At 49.7% G+C, this 21,440-nt stretch overlaps 3 protein-coding genes and 1 pseudogene across 5 annotated transcripts; all 4 read left to right on the top strand.

The window, feature by feature from the left end:
* Positions 1–1,632: 1,632 nt before the first annotated feature.
* LOC114024060 lies at positions 1,633–5,025 on the top strand (annotated as a pseudogene).
* A 1,052-nt stretch (positions 5,026–6,077) lies between these two features.
* LOC114024210 (hyaluronidase-1-like) lies at positions 6,078–12,351 on the top strand. Its single transcript, XM_027837191.1, has 4 exons — positions 6,078–6,331; positions 8,077–9,011; positions 9,660–9,749; positions 10,976–12,351. Exons 2-4 carry the CDS (start codon positions 8,106–8,108, stop codon positions 11,294–11,296), a joined length of 1,317 nt encoding a protein of 438 aa, XP_027692992.1. The 5' UTR covers positions 6,078–6,331; positions 8,077–8,105; the 3' UTR covers positions 11,297–12,351.
* Positions 12,352–13,731: 1,380 nt separating this feature from the next.
* HYAL3 (hyaluronidase 3) lies at positions 13,732–21,392 on the top strand. 2 transcript variants are annotated; one of them, XM_027837287.1, is made up of 4 exons: positions 13,732–13,797; positions 18,014–18,921; positions 19,067–19,156; positions 20,234–21,392. In XM_027837287.1, the coding sequence occupies exons 2-4, from the start codon at positions 18,037–18,039 to the stop codon at positions 20,513–20,515; spliced, it is 1,257 nt and encodes a 418-aa protein (XP_027693088.1). In that variant the 5' UTR covers positions 13,732–13,797; positions 18,014–18,036; the 3' UTR covers positions 20,516–21,392. The 2 variants fall into 2 exon arrangements, with proteins under 2 accessions (XP_027693088.1, XP_027693089.1); XM_027837288.1 differs by lacking the exon at positions 13,732–13,797 and adding an exon at positions 14,492–14,549.
* Positions 13,735–17,675, top strand: NAA80 (N(alpha)-acetyltransferase 80, NatH catalytic subunit). 2 transcript variants are annotated; one of them, XM_027837289.1, is made up of 2 exons: positions 13,735–13,797; positions 16,218–17,675. In XM_027837289.1, exon 2 carries the CDS (start codon positions 16,281–16,283, stop codon positions 17,034–17,036), a length of 756 nt encoding a protein of 251 aa, XP_027693090.1. In that variant the 5' UTR covers positions 13,735–13,797; positions 16,218–16,280; the 3' UTR covers positions 17,037–17,675. The 2 variants fall into 2 exon arrangements, with proteins under 2 accessions (XP_027693090.1, XP_027693091.1); XM_027837290.1 differs by lacking the exon at positions 13,735–13,797 and adding an exon at positions 14,508–14,549.
* Positions 21,393–21,440: the final 48 nt, after the last annotated feature.

Here is a 21,440-nt window from a genome sequence, read left to right on the forward strand (position 1 = left end):
GTTTCGGGGAGTTTTCCCTTGGGTGAGATCCAGGACTCTCTCTCTTGGTTGAACTGAGTTATTTCATTTCCAATGGGAGAGCTCCTTCACTCTGTATTGTCTGGTATGCACGTTTTCTGATTTCTGTTTTGCTACCAATTTTGATAAATGGGTTTCTTTGCTATCTGCTATATGTGTTCATTGTGGAATTGGTACCTGGTGGGAAAGGGTTTAAGCCTTGGATATAATGCTTGAAGTCCCCCCCCCCCAACAATGAAACAGCAGTCAGAAATGAATCTCATCATATTCCCTAGCCTAGATTAGCAATATTGAGGGGAGCAGATAGATAGAATTCTAGCCCAGTACCTGTTCTCTCTTAGGAGAGCAGAGTAGCCTTCGGTATCAATCTCTTATTTCTTCTCTTGCAGGAATTAAAATCTCCCTAGAAGAAGGGTGGAGGAAGAAGAGATAGCCATCCTCACTCCCTTTGAGCCACAAGTCACTCCCATGCAACCTGTTGGGGGGGGGAGGGTCTTTGCCACACTGGGAAAGAGGCATTTTGTATTCAAAGCTTAGTTAGCATCCTTAACCCATATTCCTGGTCTTTAGCTCGAAGTCTTGGCTTCTTTTCCCTCTTTCTTAAAGGGAAAAATTTACAAAGGACTGTTGACTAAATAATCATTTATTTAATATTTTTAGTTAAACTACAAAGGAGGTTTTTAATGTGCTTGCACATATTGTACAAGTTCCTCTTTTCCTCCCTAGGCATCCATTTCCTCATCTGTAAAATCTGTAATATCAGGAATTCTTGATGACCCCACCCCCAGGGACACCCAGGGATCCAAAGGTAGATTTCAGCGAGGGGGGGGGAGGTGTCTGTGAACTTGGATGGGAAATACACAACATCATTATTTTCATTAACTCCTAGTTTCCTTTTTTGTTTGTTTGTTTGTTTGGAAGCAATTGGGATTAAGTGACTTGCTCAAGATCACACAGCTAGTAAGTGTCTAAGGTCAGATCTGAACTTAGATTCTTCTGACTTCCCAGCTGGGGCTCTAGCCACTGAACCACCTGGCTGCAACCTGGTTTCCTCTGTAATCCTGTGTATATTATATTACAAATTTAAAAACATAATTCTGAGAAGTGGTCTATAGTCCTCACCAGACACTGCCCAAGGGGTTCATTAAACAAAAATCATTAAAAATCTTTGGATAAATGGTTTCTATGGTCCCTCTCTCTTCTTGCTGTCAGTCTCATGATCTGATTGATGAAAGGCCAGTCAGGGCTTCAGGGGCTTCCCGCCCCACCTTGGATCCCAGTCTGTACCAGTTTCTCTTTTGCTGGACTTGGGAGCTAGCAAGGGGGAAGTGAAGATGAGGCTGGGGGAGACATCAGGCCCCATGACAGCTCACTCTGAGTGGTTCAGAGTAGAGACAAGAATAGCAATCTGTGATAGGCATTTTTCAAGGCAGAGTCTGTCTTGATGGGGTGGGGAATGATGGGAGGGAAGTGAGTAAGAATGGGCAGGCCCCTAAAGGCTCTGCATAAAGCCAGTTGTCAGCTGAAAGCAAAAGCTGAGACTGGAGAACCAAACTGAGAGAGCGCTAAACCTGCCCTCCCAGCGAGCCAGGGGCATTGCTCCCACTGGACACCATGGCCCCGAGCACCTTCTTGGTGGGGCTACCATGTGTGTGTGCCCTCCTGCTGTGTCTGCCTACCCCAGGAAAGAGTGTGGTGGCTCCTGTGGTCCCTGATGTCCCCTTCGCTGCCATTTGGAACGTCATCACCAGTATTTGCCAGACACAATTTCAAGTCAGCATCGACCTGGACACCTTCCACATCGTGGCCAACCCAGGGCAGGTCTTCAAGGGGCCAAACATGACCATCTTCTACAGCACCCAGCTGGGCCTTTACCCCTCATACACATCTGAGGGGCAGCCTGTTAATGGAGGCCTGCCACAGAATGCCAGCTTCCCTGCCCACCTGGCAAAGGCTTATCAGGACATCTTGGCTTCTTTGCCCAAACCAGACTTCTAGGGCTTGGCAGTCATTGACTGGGAGTCATGACGCCCACTGTGGGCTCGCAACGGGGGCTCCAAGAACATTTACCGGGAACACTCTCGGGAAATGATAAGAGAGAAGCACCCAGACTGGTATTCTTGGAGGGTGGAGAGTAAGGCTATAGAACAGTTTGAGGGGGCAGCCAAAGCCTGGATGCTGGACACCTTGAAGTTGGGGGAGTCCTTGCGGCCTGAGGGGCTCTGGGGCTACTACGGTTTCCCGGATTGCTACAATTACAACTTCCAGAGCCCCAATTACATGGGCCAATGCCCACCAGGGATTGAGAACCAGAATGACCTCCTGCAGTGGATGTGGGAGGAGAGCTGTGCCCTCTACCCCAGCATCTACCTGTCCCCAGAGTTGGCAAGCAAGGGGCTTAGCCTGCTCTATGTCCGCTCAAGGCTTCAAGAGGCCTTCCGGGTAGCAGGTGGCACCCACAGTCCTGGCCGACACATCCTGCCATATGCTCAGATATTTTACGAGACCACCAATCACTTTCTGTCTTTGGTGAGAATCTTTACAACTCCTCCCTCCTCCCAGCCAGCCAATCCATCTCTATAAGGCTAGAACCTGTGGCCCAGTATGGGGGCCTCAGAGACCCTCCTGCATTGAGAGGGCAGCCCAGCATTGGGCTGAGTTGCCATGGAATGCTAGCTTTTGTTCATTACCCTCTCATCCCCATGAAGCCCAGTAAGTAATGCTGGTGTGATCTGCTAATTTTACCCAGGACCCAGGGAGTAGTCATGGCAGCTTTGCTCTCTCACCGCTATTGACCCTGTAACCCCCCAGCTCTAGGCTTGTTCTTTGTAGGAGGACCTGGAGCAGAGCATTGGAGAGAGTGCAGCCCAGGGAGCAGATGGAATTGTGCTGTGGGTCAGCTGGTGGAACACCAACAGCAAAGTAAGGAAGGCCTGAGGCTGGAGAGGGGAGTGGACAAGGCCTGGGGGCTGGTATTTACAGGGAGGGTCAGTGGAAGTGCCTGAGAAAGCAAGATGGCACCTCTGACTCTTTCCTAAATCATTGGATTGGAAATCCACGGTGTGTGTGTGTGTGTGTGTGTGTGTGTGTGTGTGTGTGTGTGTGTGTGTGTGTGCATGTGCCCTCAATACCAGACCTCCATTAGCCTGTCACAGATGCCTGACATTCCTCCATAAGGGCTCCATTCTTTGAGATTCATGGTTGATAATCAACCTCCAACAACTCAGGTTAAATACTTTTCTCGAGTTTCAGGAGGGCACTGGGGACTTGTGGGGTTAAAAGGTGTATTGAAGGAAGAAAAAGAAGAAAAGGGAGGGGGAAGGTAAGCCTGACTACAAGCTCAGCCCCTGGTTGTTCCCTTCTTGGGGTTAAAAATTAATCAACCTACAATAAGAGAGACTGAGACAGAGCTCTGAGCCAATGGCACTTTATTAAAGGGTCCATGGTACTCTCTGATGAAGTAGAATTCAGATCTTTCTCACAATCTGAGATGCTTACTCTTTCCAGGGCCCAATTCTTATATATAAGAATTACATAACTAAACACCCAAGAACACCTATACCAAATACAGAATAATTCCATTGGTTGACATATGATGCATAGGCTAAGATAAACAAATCAATCTATCAGCAGGGTCACAGGTTGGGCAAAGTAGAAAATATCTCCACTGACTAGGTGGTCACAAGATGGCTGGGCTTCTCCTTAGGTTGGGCAAGAGCCACACATATGCTCCAAGAACATAGCGGGAGACTTTCCATGCCATGCCACCACCCATGCTTGGTTTGGCCATGGAATTTGAGCGGAACAGGATGGAGATATCTTTGTCAGTATTCTTATGGCTGGACAAGAGAGCTCCACAGCTGGTAAACAAGTAATGAGTATTCCATTAAAATCTGAGGCCTATTGAAGGGCCTTTCTGTTAGAAACGATATTCCTATGTGACTTTGTATACAAAGTATGGATTAATACATTGCTTATTCTTGCCCAAATATGCAAAAGAATCAAGACAAAACATAGAATCTCATTGGTTGACAGACCTTGCTCTTGAGGGCCAAAAATGACATTAGCAGGGGGGTCACAGATTGGGTGAAACATGGGGCATCTTCTCTAAGGGTCATAAGATGGTCACCTGCTCATGTTGGAAAAGAGTGAATGGTCTGGAGGTACAAAAATAAATGGGGGGACTTTCTATGTCACCTCTACCTCGCTGGGTTTGGTCACCATCATAAGGGAAAACAAGGGCGGAGGGCCCCTAGTTAACTTCCTATGATTAAACAAATGAATTTACAAACTGCATCTCACAGCTCTGGGGCCACACATACAGAACTTATAATCATTACCCCTCTAGAATTATATCAAATGGATTGATACTGATTGGAATAGAGTAGGGGTCCTCAATGAATCAACCTTCTCACTTCCCTCTTAGAAGGGGCATAAAATAAGTTCCAAACTCTACAAAGATGCTCCAAAGTCCCTGAAGGTATCTTCTGAGACTTCCTGACAGCCTCAGACACAATGGCCAAGACTGGGACAGAGGCTTTCTAATGCCTCTAGGCCTATCCAGGCAAGCCTGGCACTGAGGCAATCTTCTTTTTGTCCACAGAAATCCTGCCAGGCTATCAAGGACTACATGGACACCACCCTGAGCCCCTTCCTCCTGAATGTGAGCAGCAGCAGCCGCCTCTGCAGCCAGGCTCTGTGTTCAGGGCATGGACGCTGTGCCCGCCGCACAGACCACCCCACGCCTTCCTCTTCCTTAGCCCATCCAGCTTCTCCATCTGGCGCCAGCCAACCAGTGGACGCCTGGGGGTAGAGGGCTTCTTGACAAAGGAAGCCAGAGTCAAGATGGCAAACGAGTTTGAGTGTCGATGCTACTCAGGCTGGGATGGAAAGCAATGTGATCGACCGGATGGCCGTTGAGTGATGACTGGTTCTCCCTTCCCCAATGCAGAAACCAGTATCTGCCAGGTTAGCTGAAGTCATTGACACATGGACATATAGACATACATGATGCCACCCCTAGAGTCATAGATGCAAACATTAATGGCCAATCAATCAAGTATTTATGCCAGGCATGCTAGAAAAAAGACAAAAGCAAGAGTCCCTGCCCTCCCAGAGCTTGCAATCAGTTACACCCAGAAATGTAGGTAGAAACACACCAAGATATTCCAAGAGGTAAAACCAAGAGGCCTTCCAAGCCTCTCCCATAGCCCATATTTCAGAATTGGGCACATGGGGAAGTTCAGTAAATACTGCATTTGCTGAATGAATGAATCCACATATAAAGTTAGCCAGAACACAACCAAATAGAAATCTGGTCACTGCTGTGCAAAGGCATCCAGAAATACTCACATCACTTGTAACACACTCACCTATGTACATACATGCCAACAGACATAGAGAGGCAAAGAAGGCAGACCTGGGGACAGGGAGGTTCTTACAGTTGAAGAAAGGGACTTGCTCAAGGTCATACAGTGAACTCCTGGAGAACCGGTACTAGATACTAGGTCTTCTTCCTCTTACTACAGAATTCTTTTCAGTGAAAAACATTTGTCCTCCAAGTGGGACAAGCACAGTTACCCACTGAGTCAATGCTACACGTCCACACAGTCATACTCACAGATCATCCTGGGAATGAGGGGGTGTCCCTCATGTCCCTTGTCCCCAACCAACTTACTCCTTCCTCCTGTCATTTTCTCCTCCATTTTATGCTCCCAGCCATAATAAAGCTAATGATGCAAATGACAAGGACTTTCTTTGTATGGGAGCGGTGGCTGCTGCCCCAGGCTCTGGAGTCCTGGGTGGGACAGATGGAGGAACCGGACTGAGCCCAGACTAGCCCCAATCTGCCTCTCCTCCTCACCTCTTCCACCTGGACACCAAGATTCCATCTCCCTCCCCGCTCCCGCATTGGAAGCAGTGGTGTTGGTTCGCCGCCCCCCCCACCCCCCTACCCCCCCCCCAAGGGGAGGAGGGCAGTTCTGGGCCTCCCTCCTCAGGCCAGGGGGAGGGGCCAGTCAGCCTGAGGTCCTCCGCTCCCTGGGCAGCGTCACCACTGTGGTCTGGGCTTCCAGTTCGGAGTCGGGGCAGGCTGGAGTGCTGGCCATTTGGGTGGGTGGGGGCACAGGTATGGGAGTGAGAGGTGGAAAACTTTAGGGCCAGGGCCCAGGGAAGGAGCAGCTCCCCTTCAGGGACTAATCGCCAAAGCCCTCTTTCTAGAAGGGCAGGAATCAGCAGCTTCTCCTCCTTCTTCCATTTCGAGGCTGCTACCCCCCTCCCAAGAGATGACGATAGGGGAATTCAGACCGAGGCGGTAAGTTTTCAGGTCTCCACATCCACCACCCTTCATTGTCCTGTCCTGCCTCGTCTCCCCAGCCTTATTCTCCTGTTTCCCCACCCCAAAAGTCTCTCCCCTACTTCCCTATTCTCCCAGTCCCATCATTTTAGCCTGCCACCTCACTCCCCTGTCCCAGCATCCTCTTGTATTCTTCCTTATCTTTCTATCCCCTTTCCTTCTCCTCTGGTCTGCCTGACTGTCACTTTCTTATTTTCTGATCCTCATTCTTTTTCCTAAAGCACAGGTCTAACTCCCACTCCCACTCAGTAATTTCTAATAACTCCTGACTTCCAGGATCAAATACTCAGCCCTTTCCTGGGCTTTTCATTGCCTGGCCCCTCTCTACTGTTCCAGTCTTCTATTTTATTCCCTTCCATGAATCCTGCAATCCAGCTGATTTCTATTCCTCACATACTCCTATCTCCACATCTTTGTACTGGCTATCCCTCATGCCTGGAATGCCATCCCTTCTCATCCGTGTCTCCTGGCTTCCTTCAAATTAAGCTCAAATCCCTGGTCTCACCCCCACTTCCATCATTGATTACACTCACTATGCTGTGTATATCCTGTACATTCCTGCTCGTTGCTGTGTCTCCCACCTTAGAATAGGAACTCAAGGGCAGTGACCTCGTTTTTGTCTTTGTGTCCTAAGCACTTAGCACAATGCCTGGCACATTGTAGGGTTTTTAAAAAATTGTTGTTGTTCAGTCTTGTCCGACTCTTTATGACCACATTTGAGGTTCTCTTGGCAAAGATACTGGAGTGATTTCCCATTTCTTTCTCTAGCTCATTTTACAGATAAGGAAACTGAGGCAAACAGGGTTATGTGACTTGCCCAGGGTCACACAGCTATTAAATGTCTGAAGCTGGATTTGAAGTCAGGTCTTTCTGACTCCATACCTGGCGTACTACACCACCTAGTAAATGCTTATTGACCATCTCCCAGACTTCTCTCCAATTCTCTTGAACTCCCTCTTCTGTTTCCTGGTTCCTCCATTCTATGGCCCTCCAAACTCCTATCTTCTCATCCGGAAGATGTGCCAACCCTCCTTTCCCCTGACTCGATCCCCTGTCTTTCATTCTCCTGTCCCCTCATTCCTTTACTCATCTCCTTATCTTCTTGTCCTTTGACTCCATTCTCCTATCCCTCTGTTCTCCAGTCCCTGATATCCTGACCCCATCGCTCTGTCTCCTTGACTCTACACCCTGTCCTCCCATTCTCCTTCTTCCCCATCTCTCTGTCCCTGTGCTCTCTTACCAGCCAAAGCAAGGTCAGGACCAAGATCAGGGCGGATCCCCTACTTCTCTACCCCTAAATGGCCTGACTATAGCATTTTGTTTGGCCCTTCTCCTTTTCTAGGCTTAGGAACATCTCCCTGGTGGCTTGGTCAGGCAGATATGGTATTAATGGGTTGCTCATTGTCATTACTGCCTAATCTCAGAGTTCCCCTCGCAAACTGTGTTCTAGTGACCGTTCATTCTGGGGGCTCTCTGAGTAACCTGCTGACCTTGCCTGGGTGTCTGACCCCAGGGCATCCAGGCTCTGAACTAGTGAATGTTTAACCTGAGAGTCTGGTTGTATGTGTGTGAGAGTATGTGTTTGTGTGTGTTTGTGAGTGTATGTGTGTGAGTGTGTGTGTGTGTGTGTGTGTGTGTAAGCTTGTGGGCAGTCTCAAAGCAGAAGTTGAAACCAGCTGACCAGCACTGTCCTGCCACAACAGAATGTGATCTGCTGCTTCTACCATGCACCATGACTCCAGGGGACTTCATGATTTTCATCTGTGCCCTTTGGCTGATCCTTTCAGACCTGAGCCAAGGCTTAGGGGGCCCTGTGCTGCCCAACATCCCCTTTGTTGCCATCTGGAATGCCAACACCTATTTGTGCCAACAGAAATTTCAGGTGAACATCAGCCTGGATGCCTTCCATGTGGTAGCCAACCCAGACCAGGTCTTCAAGGGACCAAATATGACCATCTTCTATAGCACCAAGCTGGGCACTTACCCTTGGTATACACCTGTTGGGCAGCCAATCAATGGGGGCCTGCCTCAGAACGCCAGTGTCTGGGCCCACCTGGTCAAGTCCTATAAAGACATCCTGGATGCTTTACCTGAACCTGACTTCAAGGGGGTTGTGGTCATCGACTGGGAAGAATGGCGCCCTATTTGGGCCACAAACTGGGACTCAAAGAAAATATACCAGGAGCATTCTCTGGACCTGGTGAGAGAAAGGCACCCAGACTGGCACCCGTTCAGGGTAGAGGAAGTGGCTAAGAAACAATTTGAGAGGGCAGCCAGGGAATGGATGGTTGGCACCTTACAGCTGGGGAAGTTCTTGCGGCCCAGAGGACTCTGGGGCTACTATGGTTTCCCAGACTGTTACAATTACAACTTCCAGAAGCCCAACTACACAGGAGAGTGCTGTCAGGAGGTCCAGGAATTGAACAACCAGTTGTTATGGATGTGGGAACTGAGCCGAGCCCTCTACCCTAGCATCTACCTTCCCCTGGAGCTGGCAGATTCAGGAAAGTCACTGATGTTTGTCCGTGGGAGGCTGCGAGAGGTCTTCAGAGTGGAAGGGAGAACCCGAGATCCCGGCCGGCCCATCTTACCCTACGTGCAGATCTTTTATGAGCGGACAGATCGTTTTCTGCCCTTGGTGAGCACATTCCTCCAGTCCCCAAGCTTCAGTTTCCTGTTGACAAGTTAGACCAGCTGCAGCCCAGAGCCTTGGCCCATACCCTGAGCCCCAAGCTAGGCCCAGGGCCCTCCCCAGAGTAACCCACTCCTACCTTGAGTCTTCTGGGGATGGACCTTGCTTTTGCCTTGGTGTCGGACCAAACTTCGAGGAATTGGGCTCCCCTTTCCCAATTTGTAGGAGATCACCCTCCTGATACCTGACACACCCATTGGTGTGCAGGTCTCTGTCCCACTGAAGCATCACGGTATAGTCGAAAGTGCTTGATATGGAGTAAGGAGCCCTGGTGCCTCTAATACTTACTAGCTGTGTGACCTTGGACAGGTCACTTGACCCTGTCAGAGCTTCATAGTTTACTCCCCTATTAAATGAGCGAGCATGCAGTGTTTAGAGGAGAGATCTATTGGGAAGAAAGCACTTTGTAAACCGTAAAACTAGAGGAAATTCAAAATATTATTATGAACCCTTGCTCTGCTGTTAGGAGTATTCTCTCCAGGTATGAGGAGAATGGCATGTCCCTTTGTCCCTTCATGAATTAGGGGAGGGGAGAGATGTTAATATATTCACAAAGGCATTTTCCTCCCCTTTCTACATTCCCCCATCCTCCAGGAGGAGCTAGAGAATACCATTGGAGAGAGTTTGGCCCAGGGGACAGATGGAATTGTGATATGGATGGGTGGAGACCATGAACACACCCAGGTGAGTGGGGCCTGGGAGAGGCCTAAGGGCTCAGTGTCACATGTGGACAATGGACTTCTCATTATAGAAGAGAGAAAGAGCGAATCACGAAGCTGGGCATGCAACTAAAAAAATCCCTGGAAAAGCAACAAATTAAAAAAATCCCAATTAAATATCAAAATAGAAATCCTAATAATCAAGGAAGAGATTAACAAAACTGAGAGCATAAGACCCATTAAATTAAAAAATAAAACTAGCAGCTTAAAAAACCCAATAAAATAAACTATTAGCTAATTTGATTTTTAAAAAGTAGAAAGTCAAATTACCAGTGTCAAAAATGAAAAAGATAAATTCATAACCAATGATGAAGAAATAAAAGAAATTATTAGAAATTATTATATTCAATTATATGCCAATAAAACTGACGATCTGAATGAAATGGATGAATATTTACAAAAATATCAAAGCCCAGATTAACAGGACAAAAAATGAAAGACTTAAACAATTCAGTATCAGAAAAAGAAATTGAACAAGCCAAAAATGAACTCCCACAGAAAAAAAAAACCAGGATTAGATAGATTTACAAGCAAATGCTAGCAAACATTTAAAAAACAGTTAATTCCAATACTGTAAAAGCTGGAAAAAAAGAAAAAAAAGAAAAAAAAGAAAAGAAGAGGTTACTTCCTAGCTAGATGACCCTGGGCAAGTCATTTAACCCTGAGTGCCTCCAAAAAAAAAAAGGAAAAGAAATGAAAAGAAAGGGTCCTGCTACATTTCTTCTATGATACAAATATGGTATTGATACTTAAACCAGGGAGTCAAAACAAAGAAAGAAAACTACAGAGATGCCCATTACCAAGCCCTCCTTAGAATAAGAGAACCCAGGCTGGAAAGGCAGGTTCTTCTGAATGAGTTCTTGCAACCCTGTTGGAAAGGAAAGGAGCACAACCAACACCTGGAGACCAATGGGGTGGGAGTGGGGGGCAGAGGGTCCACAAACTCAGGCATCACTGCCTCCCTCTTCCAGAGATTTCAATACCCCTAAGATTACCCTGAAGGGGTGAGGCTGTCTCTGAGCTTTCCGATGCTAGGCAAAGCCAACATGGACTGTTCCTAGGGGTGTCCAGAGAGGCTGGTCCTGAGCCTCCTGATGCCTCTGGGAGTGCCCAGGCAAAGCTAGCATGGAAGATGATCCTGGGGGTGCCTGGGTACGTCTGGTACTAAGGCTGCCTGCTTTGTGCCCCTAGGAATCCTGCCAGGCCATTAAGGACTACGTGGACACCACCTTGGGCCCCTTCATCCTGAATGTAACCAGCATAGCCTACCTGTGCAGCGAGGCGCTGTGCTCCGGGCATGGCAGATGTGCCCGCCGCCAGCATCACCCCCAAGCCTTCCTTTTCCTCAGCCCAGCCAGCTTCTCTATCCATCAACAGCCAGACAGTGGGCACTTGAGCCTTCAAGGTTTCTTGGCAGATGAGTCCTTGGCCAAGATGAAAACAGAATATAGGTGTCGTTGTTATACAGGCTGGACTGGGGGGCACTGTGAGCAAGAAAGGGGCAGCTACTGATTCCTCTAAAGAAACATTGCCTTGGCTAGGAACAAGAGAACAGCTGAAGGGCTTTCTGATCCTTGTACTCTCTGGCCTGTACCCTAGGCCAGAGACAGCTTCCCCTCTGAAACTCCCTCTCACTGCTTCCCACCCTTCAATGACTGTCACTCTACAATATACTAGCTGTGTGACTTTGAATAACTTATTCCATCTCTCTGAACCCTGGTGTTCTCGGTCAAAGGGAGATAACAGGACTTTATTGGGTTGTTTGGAAAAAAAGTGCTTTATAAATCACTATAGAAATGAGAATGATGTTATTCCAAGGAACACAATTATTATAAATCACATTGAGGGGAAAGTTTGTCATACTTCATGACGGTTTTGTCTCTGGGTTGGTTTTTCCTACTGGGATAAGAGGTAGGAAGGGAGAGTAGACCATTGTCAGGGGCCACTGGGGACAGTGCACTTGTATCCAAATACTTTTATTCAATAACAAAAATCAATAATTTTATCCACCTGTGCAATGCTTTGCTGAATATTAAAAATAAATGAGTAATTGCAGCATAGCAACTTGTCCCAGGACCATTTCTGTCTGAACTCCATTGAACAAGATGAGAATGATTTTTCAATAATAATGATGAGGATAATAATAATGATGATGATGATGATGATAAAGAGATGCTCAGGGAAGAAAGGTATCGACCTTTAGAAACTGAGTTCCCCTTTCCTTCCAAGTGAGTTTCTTTAATTGTCAGCAAATCCAGAGCTTCAGGTGTGCTGGGTGGGGTGGGTCCTCCGACACCAAATCCAGAGAGGGCAATCAGTCAGTCAGACAGTCAATCAGTCAATCCATACGCCTGTCTTCATTTCCAGTGAGGACTCAGAGCTTAATCTATAGAGTATTGACCCCTTCCTTGCCTGGGTGTTGCTCAATACACATGTGTATCTTGATAATAGCTGATGTTCCTGTAACTCCTGTTAAGATTTGCAGAGTATTTTATGTGTGAGAAAGAAAGAAATGAAGTTACTTGTCCAAATTCACATGAGTAATAAAATCTAGGGTGAAATTCAAACCCAGGTCTTGTGACTCCAAGTCTAGCACTCTCTCCACCACACCCTCACCCATTCTGATAGCATATGCTATCTTGCACACCTGCAGTCCCCCTCTTCTGCAAGGAAGGGAGGGAGGCTTTTTATTTTTTATTTTTTAAATGTCTTCTTCAGGACCAAGCAGGATTATTCTGATGAGTGTATGAATTTACATTGAAAGGCGAGAAGACCTGTTGCACTGAGAGCTGGCCCTGGAGTTAGGAATCCCTCCTTCAAGATGCCCCTCTGGCACACATTGGCTGCTGAGACCCTAGGAAAGTTCCCTCAGTGCCTCAGGGAACTCTCTCAGCCTGATTGGGACCTGTGCATTCACACTGGTGGAGGGAATTTCCTCACTGGCACCAATGAGATCACAGGTTCAGTTGAAAATTTTAAAAATAGATTTCCATACATGAGCATATGTCATAGATCATATGCAGATGAGCTGGAATAGACCTTAGAGGTCACCTGGTTCAACCCCTTTATTTTACCATGAGAAAACTGAGGCCCACAGGAGCTGTGACTTTCTCAAGGTCACACAGGTAGCAACAGAGAGAGATTTGCACCTAAGCCTTCTAATTTTCACCTTACCATGCTGGCTCCTCAACAGTTATCTTAAACATAAATTTATTCAAAAAGAGGAATTTTTAAAAAGGGTATGAATATTTTTTCTTTCTTTTTTTTTTAAGGTAATTGGGGTTAAGTAACTTGCCCAAGGTCACACAGCTAGTCAGTGTCTGGTCTGAGGCCGAATTTGAACTCAGGTCCTCCTGACTTCAGGGCCGGTGCTCTTGCCCCAAAAAGGGTATGGATATTTTTGAGCCCTTTGGGTTGTCCTAGAGCCAGACCCGGGTAGCATCTGCTGTCACTGTCACTAAAACACACCCTTAGTCCCAGCCACAGTCGCGGACCCCCGCGGTCAGATACGCATAGCCACTGGGTACCTGGGGTCACAGGCACTTTCTCACAAGAAGCTAGCGCAGGGTCCCCCGCCCCCCCAAAGCTGTTCACTAACATTTCGGACTGAGGGCCAAGCAAACTCATGCATACGTTCACACACATGCACACGCACACACACACTGAGGCAGGGCACGTGCACATAGGCGCGGGCACACACATGCTGATAGAGGGCACACACTGATTTAGCGCAGGCGCACACACTGATGCAGGGCACACGCGCACACACACGTGCACGCACACCAGACCGGGGCACTGCCTCGTGAAGTTGGCCCCGCCCCGCGGCCCCGGTGCCCAATCGGGCCGGGGCTTGGGGCGCCGGGCCAGGCCCGCTAGGGGCGCTGCCGGGCAGCTGCTGCTGTGCGTCCTCCTCACCGCTGGGCGGGGAGCGCGGGGCAGGCCGGAGCGGAGCGTGGAGCACGGGCCTGGGAAGCCGCGGCCGCCGGGGAAGAGCCAGAGCCGGGAGCCAGCATGTCAGTATCACGCCCCGCCCCGCCCCCTCTCCTCCCCCCACCCCGCCTAGCCTAGCCGCCCTCCCGCAGTGCCCGTGTGTCCCTCTCTCCGCCGTCCCTCCCCTGTGTCCGTGTGTCCGTCCTCCGGCCGTCCCCACGTGTCCGGCTGGGCGCCGTCTCTTCCCTGTGTCCGTGTGTCCGTCTCCCCGCCGCCTCTACCACTGCATACCGTCCCCCAGCCGTCTCCCTCCTGCTGTCTGTCTGTTTGTAGGGTCTAGCCTTAGGCCCCAAGGGGCGCCCCCTCCCTGTTAGAGGGGGTTCTGGGAGCTTCCCTGGAGGCACCGTCGGGTCAATGCACCTTCTTTCCTTCAGGGAAGGCCGGGCCCAGCTTCCCCATTTTATAAAGGGGGAAACTGAGGCATAGAAGGATTTGAGGTGTTGGGCCCTAGGTCACTTGGGGAACATTCCCCCAGCCCCTAGGAATAGAAAAAAGGGAAGACCAACACCCCTTCCCCCCTCTCCCCAGTCTTGTCCCGGTCTTGATAAGAACATTTAAGGGAGGGGGGAAAGAAGAGGGAGAATCAGGTGGGAGCTGGACAGGGATCCTTGCGTCTTAGCCCCTCCACCTCCACCTCCAGCACTGCAGGGGTTAAGCGGGCTTGGGTTACCCCCATCCCTGTGGGGGCAGGAAACAGCTGAAGCTTCCTTCTTCAAGAAGGGGTTCAGACTGAGCAGAGCAGCAGGCACTGGTCCTTGGAAGTAGCGGACAAGAGGTAGATCCCTTTCCTTCCCCTGGGTCCCCTCCCTCCCTTGGCTTCCTTGACCCCATCTCTGGAAAGAGGGTAGGTATTTAAAAATGATGATGGCAGAGCAGAGAAGGGGGCAGTAGTGTGGAAAGAGCCCAGAGCTAGGAGTCTGGAGGCCTGATGTGGGGTCCTAGCTCTGCTATGAACTGGCTCTTCATGTGTAATCTGGGTTAAGTCCCTTCACCCTCTGGGCCTCAGTTTCTCCTTCTGTAAAATGAGGATGTTGGCCTGGTTGATTTCTAGAATCCTCTGGGTCTCCCTTTCCCCATCTGTAAAATGGGGAGTGTTGGCTGGGCCAATTTCTAGAATGCCTTCCATCTTTGATGTTCAGTGGTTCTTTGAGATCAGGAATCCTGAAGCAGAGTCATTATTGGTCTACAGTGGTTTGATGAGGAGGCTGGATGGACCTTGCCAGTGGGGGTTCTCACATCGGTCCTCTCCCTCTTGGGATGTAGATTTCTAGACTGGGAAGGAGCTAGGGAGATTGATTCTCTTTCCCTCCCCAAACAAAAACACAACATCCTACTGTCCAGACCCCCGTCTCCCAGACCTTGAGAGTGAGGGAGATCATGCTTTGGGAGGCCCTGATGGAGGAGGGGTGAGGGTCTCCGTGGCCAGCCGTTGGGACCTAGCCTGTGTGGGGAGGAAGCGGGGAGTCCTTATCTGTGTGACTCTGCAATCCCCTGGAGAAAAGCAGAAGTCAGCCCAGACACGAGCCATGCAGAGCCCCTCATGAGGGAGGGGGCCAGGCCTCTATTTCTCCTTCCCCCTATCAGCCCTAGGGGCTCTGACCTTCCTAACCACCTGACCTCTCTCCCCTTCAAGCTGACCCTCCACCTTTCTGGGAGCCTCAGTTTCCCTGCCCCAGGTGGTCTCTTGGGGGAGGTTATTGGAGACCTGAGATTCTTGTATGCAGGGCCATCTTCTTAGTCCTTCCTCCCATGAGCTGAAGTGGGATTTCCATTTAGGGCTTGGGGAACCTGTCCTCCCTCTCAGCAGCCTTTTGTCAGCTGCTCCAGGAGAAGGATTTCCTCTTCTATCAAAGCCGGCAGAGCAACATAAATAATCCCAAACCCACAGATAATCCAAAAATAACTTTGCTTTGGACCTTTTGGGAGTTTATAGGAGGCTGGTGTTTATTTCACAGGAGTTTTCTCTCCCTGAGCTGAGTTCGCACTGGGAAAAAAAAAAGCCAGGATAGGGACCCAACAGAGACCAGGCCATAAAAGGATTGGTCAAAGGAAGGAGGGAGTATTGTTTTGCCTGGACAAGAGAACTGGGCAATCAGGGAGGGAATGGTGGTATGATCTCTGTCTTCAAGTATCTGAAGGGTTGTCCACCAAAAAAAGGATTAAGCTCTGAAGCCCCAGAGGGCAGAACTAAAAGCATTGGGGGTTTGGGAAGTTGCATTAAGGCAGATTTAGGTATAATTTAGTAAGGAACAAACTCCCTAACAGTGAGAGCTGGTGCAGTAGGTAGTGAGCTCTCCCAGTTAGTAGAAGCTGAGTGACCTTTTGTCTGAGATGCTGTACAGGGCATTCTTGTTGAGGAAGTTTGCACTAGATGACCCTTGAGGTCCCATCCAGCCCTGACCTGCTAGGATTCTGTGAAACATCAGCTCTGGATACTCCACAGGAGGAGAATGGAGAATTGGTCATAGATCCTGAGGGAAAGCGGCGGCTCCTGACCAGCGGCTGGATGATGGCCTCTTTGTCCTCCTTGGCTTCGGGCCCTGGCCTCGATGGGCTGACCCTGGAGCCAGCCCACCTGCGTCCAGAGCTCCTAAATGCCTGTGCTGACCTCATCAACCAGGAGTGGCCTCGGAGTCGAGCCTCACGCCTGCACTCCCTGGGCCAGTCTTCAGACTCCTTTCCCCTGTGCCTGGCCCTGCTGGGGCCACCCCCAACCCCAGGGGCCTTGCCCACAGTCCTGGGCCATTCCCGCCTTTCCCGAGTCGCTGCCCACGATCACAGCCTGTTGGTGGAAACCGTGGTCGTGGCTCGGGCCCTTCGGGGTCAGGGGTTTGGCCGACGCCTCATGGAGGCCACTGAGGCCTTTGCCAAGGCCCGGGGCTTTCGTCGGCTGCACCTGACCACCCACGACAAGCAGCATTTCTATGCCCACCTGGGCTATAAGCTCGGGGAGCCAGTTCAGGGTGTCGCCTTCAGTAGCCCTCTGTCTGCTGCTATCCTCCAGGCCTTCTCCCAGTCTGCCAGCCCTTCAGAGCCTAAAGCCCCCCCCCCCCGCCGGAAGACTTCAGGGACCCCCCCTCCTTCTGCCCCCCCCCCTAGGCCCAATATGCCCCCTGCACCACCACCCCCTCCTCCTTTACCTGCCCCCCTTCTCAGCCCTCCAGCTCTTTCCCCCACAGGCCCCCCATGGCAGAGCCTGGAGGAGACACCATACAGGGACATCCGGGGCCGCCCCATATTTTGGATGACAAAGGAGATCTGATGGGGTTGGCCTCATGGCCTTTCAGCTGAGGATAGAAAGAAGGAAAGCATGCAGGGAAGGATCACAAAGAATGGTCAGAAGAGATGCCTGAGAAGATGGGGCGACCACCCAGCCCCATCCCATTTTTCTTTTTGGGGGAGGGGAGAGGTGTTGGGGGGCACCAATCTCAGTGCCAAAAAGACACTCAGTATAGGAGCTGGAGAATGAGAGGCCACGGAGAATATACTGGCTATGCTAGCCGTGTCTGTAGCACTTTAAAGTTTACAAAACACTTCTCTCACAATGCCCCTGTGAGGGAAGAAGGGTTGCACATAGGTATTATTGTCCCCATTTTCTAAAGGAGGAAACTGAGTCCTGGAGTGGCAGATCAGACTTGCAAAGTGGCAAAGCTGGTGTTTGATCCCAGGCTTTTCTTCCAAATCCAGCACACTGCGATACCTCAGACATTGTGCCAGTTGCCTCGAAGATCCTAAGCTCAGTGACTGTGTCAGGGTCTGTGTCAGATCTGAACAATGGGTAAAGGTCTCTGCACTCAGTGGGTGCTTAATAGGTGTTGGTTGGATTTGTTAAATTGTTAAGCAGCATGGCTCTGTGTGAGCAGCACTAAATAAAGCAGCCCCATCCCGGGGACCATATGGCTAGGGTCTCTTCTTTGTGTTTATTTCACCACTTGGTCAGCTGCATGGAACCTCCTCTTACAATGTTTCTCCTGGCTTCAGGCGTCCTGGATGCTCCCTTCCCACCTCTCCTTCAGACCAGGCCCTCCCCTTCCCAGGAGGCTAAGTTTAACTATCAGCCTTCTCTGCCTTTCCTGACCGGCTCAATGAGAGGTCTGGAAGGGAAGGTCAGTGAGGATGGGAGCAGGGGAGGCAATGTGTGACTCAGTGAGGGATGTCAGGGCCCCAAATCCAATCTTTCCTCAGGCCTGGGACTCCTGTGCTCCTTCCCCTCACTCTAGTCTCCTCTCTCCCCTACAGGTCTCTCCCTGCTGGGCCAAACTATGAATGGGGGCTGCTATCTGGTAGCCTGGGCCACCCTGTGCCTGGTGGGTGGGTGGGCGACCTCATGGCATGTGGGCCGCCCCTTCACCGCAGTGTGGAACGTTCCAACAGCCCGATGCCAAACCCACTTTGGCCAGCCCCTGCTCTTGGAGCCCTTTGGCATCGTGCACAACCAGGCCCAGCGCTTCCGGGGCCAAAACATTACCATCTTCTACAAGAACCAGTTTGGCCTTTACCCCTACCTGGGACCCAGGGGTGTCCTCCACCATGGAGGTATCCCCCAGGCTGTTCCCCTGCACAAGCACCTCGCCCTAGTCACCAGTCAGATCTCTGGCCTCATGCATAAGGGCTTCAGAGGCTTAGCTGTGCTTGACTGGGAAGAGTGGCACCCCCTCTGGAACCGGAACTGGGGGCCCCGCCGAATCTATCGAAAGGCGTCTTGGGCCTGGGCCCAGCAGCGGTGGCCGGATCTACCTCATAAGCTGCAGGGCTTTGAGGCTCGGGCTACCTTTGAGGGGGCTGCTCGGGCACTAATGGAGGGCACCCTGCAGCTGGCACAGGCACTTCGTCCCAGGGGGCTGTGGGGCTTTTATCGATTCCCTCTCTGTCGAAGCCCCTGGCGGGGCAGGCACAATTACACTGGGAAGTGCCAGATGGCGGACAAGGCCTCCAATGACCGGCTGCGCTGGCTTTGGGAAGCTTCTACTGCCCTCTTCCCCAGCATCTACCTCCCACCTGGCCTGCCCCAGGTCTATCGAAAGAGCTATGCACGACACCGACTGGAAGAGGCTTCCCGAGTGGCACGGTTTGGGCACCCGCATCCTCTGCCTGTGATGGCCTATACTCGCCTTACTCACCTTGGTTCTGGGCGGTTTCTGTCCCAGGTGAGCCTTTTATCTGAGGGGGAGACATAGTCCCGATCTTCAGGGAGCTTTTGGAGTTCCTAGTCTGAGGAGGGAGCCAGGGGGCAGGGAAGTTTGGCCAGAGCCAAGAGACAAGGGTTGCTGATTAACATTTCTCCCTTCCCAGAATGACCTGATTCAGACCATTGGAGTAAGTGTGGCCCTGGGGGTAGAAGGCGTGGTGCTTTGGGGTGATCTCTCTTTTTCCAGTTCTGGGGTAAGTGATTCTTCTCCTTCTGGCCCAGCCAGTGTCCACTCAAAATTCCCACTTCTATTCTTAGTGCCCTGGCCTTGTAGGCCAGATCTACAACCGTAGATTTATTTATGTATTTATTTTGTAAACAGTATTTTATTTTTTCCAGTTACATGTAAAGGTGATTTTCAACATTCATTTTTATAAGATTTTGAGTTCCAAATTTTTTTCCCTCCCTTCTTCCCTTCTCTTCTCCCCAAGATGGCAAACAATCTGACATAGGTTATACATGTGCAATCATGTTAAACATATTTCCACATTAGTCATGTTGTGAGAGAAGAATGAGAACAAAAGGGAAAAACCATAAGAAAGGGAAAAAAAAGTGCAAATAGTATGGTTTGATCTGCATTCAGACTCCATAGTTCTTTCTCTGGATGTGGATAGCATCGTGATTTCCTTCAGGAGTCCCTTGGGATTGTCCTGGATCATTGTATTGCCGACAAGAGCTAAGCCTGTCATCGAATATCATCGCACACTGCGATGTGTACAATGTTCTCCTGGTTCTGCTCACATCACTCAGCATCAGTAGAACCCTGGATTTAGAGCTAGAAGCAATTTTAGTGGCCATCTAGGCCAATTCCTCCAATTGATAGCTGAGGAAACAAAAGCGTGGAGGTGGTGCCTTGCCGACTGTCACCCAGGTTGTGAGTGGCAGAACTGCAATTTGAACTCGGGTCCTTTGACTCCAAATCCCATTCCTTTCCTCTGAGCCACACTACCTAGGAACTCTAGGTCTCGTACTCCTCACTGGGCAACACTGGCTAGCTCACTTAGCTTTGTAATCCCTGCTTTTCTCCAACTCTGTAGAACACAAGGGTTAAATTAGGTGGTCACTAAGGCCCTTCCAATCCTTGATGTTCTGTTGTCTGTTCCCAATCTAGGAGGGAGTATATCTGACCATGATTCAAGGGTCAGGGAGAAGGAAAGGGGGGGGAGTCGGTCCCAGGACTAGGTATGGAGACTAGTCCCCTTTGAGATGATGTCTCCTTCTTTCCCTTTCCTCTGAAGGATGAAGGATTTCTCTTTATCTTCCATCCTCAGGAGCAGTGCAAGCTTCTCCAGAGCTACCTGTCAAACATCTTGGGCCCCTATTTAAGCAATGTGACTAAGGCTGCCCAGGCCTGCAGCCAGCAACTGTGTCATGGCAATGGGCGCTGTGCCCGACAGGAGCCCAACAACGATGACGTCTTCTTGCACTTGGAACCAGCAAGTGCCGTGGGAGCCCCCAGGGAAGACCCTGACAAATGGACCCACTTTCGATGCCTCTGCTACCCAGGCTGGGCAGGCACTGCCTGCAAGGTGCCTGTACCTGGCACAGAATGAAGGGCCCCAGAGGATTCCCGACTGTGGGGACAAAGCTATGAGCCACATATATCTGTCCTTGCCTTCTGAGTTTCTTCAAGTTGTTTCCACTGGCCTCATTCTCCCTGACTCCAAAGAGACTGGTTGTGGAGGCCTTTTCCTGCTTGTTTCCTAAAACTCCCCCTTCTGCTTCAGAGCCTGGAAATGTAGATTTTGACTTTGGACAAATTCCTTCCGCTCTCAATGCCTCATATTCCTCATCTTTTTTTTTTTTTTTTAAAGAGAATTAGAGTTAGAGCTTATAGGTACCTCAAAAATCAAAACTCTAATTTTATAAATTAGGACACTGAGGCCCAGAGAGGGGAAAGGATCTGACTAAAATCACAGCTAGTTTTGTAGTCGGAATTTGAACCCAGGTCCTCTGATTGTAAATCTAACATTTTTTCTGCTACAGTGCAAAATGAGGGGATTGAACCAAATGATCTTCCTTCCAGTTGTAAATCCTAAAAACAAAACACAAAACAAAACCCCTTGTAATGTAATGTAATATTTAGTCTAGGTTTTTAAATGGCCCTATTCTCTGGCTCTGGCTGACTTCTACAGAACAACTACATTCTTGATAATCTTACATGTGGCCTTGAGTCATCTTCCTTAAACCTTGCAGCCCTACATTCAAGTACTTGGGCACAAGGACCATGAACTGGGAGCTGGTCCACCTGGGATTCAGGAGGTGGATCTGAACGTCCCCATATGCTACTGGTCACGGTGCTTGTGGAGTTTACTTTGTCTTAGTCTGTACTTTCATTCCATAGTTAGGTTGGACCATAAAATCATTTTTCCTTCTCCTCTCTACACCTGTGCTGGCTGATTTTCTCCCTCCACCCCAAATACAATTTATTAGCTCTATAAAGAGAATAATATTTGCATTATTTAACTCATAGGATTG

The sequence above is a fragment of the Vombatus ursinus genome, unplaced genomic scaffold (assembly GCF_900497805.2).
Source record: "Vombatus ursinus unplaced genomic scaffold, bare-nosed wombat genome assembly UNPS02014820.1, whole genome shotgun sequence".
Lineage (NCBI taxonomy): Eukaryota > Metazoa > Chordata > Mammalia > Diprotodontia > Vombatidae > Vombatus > Vombatus ursinus.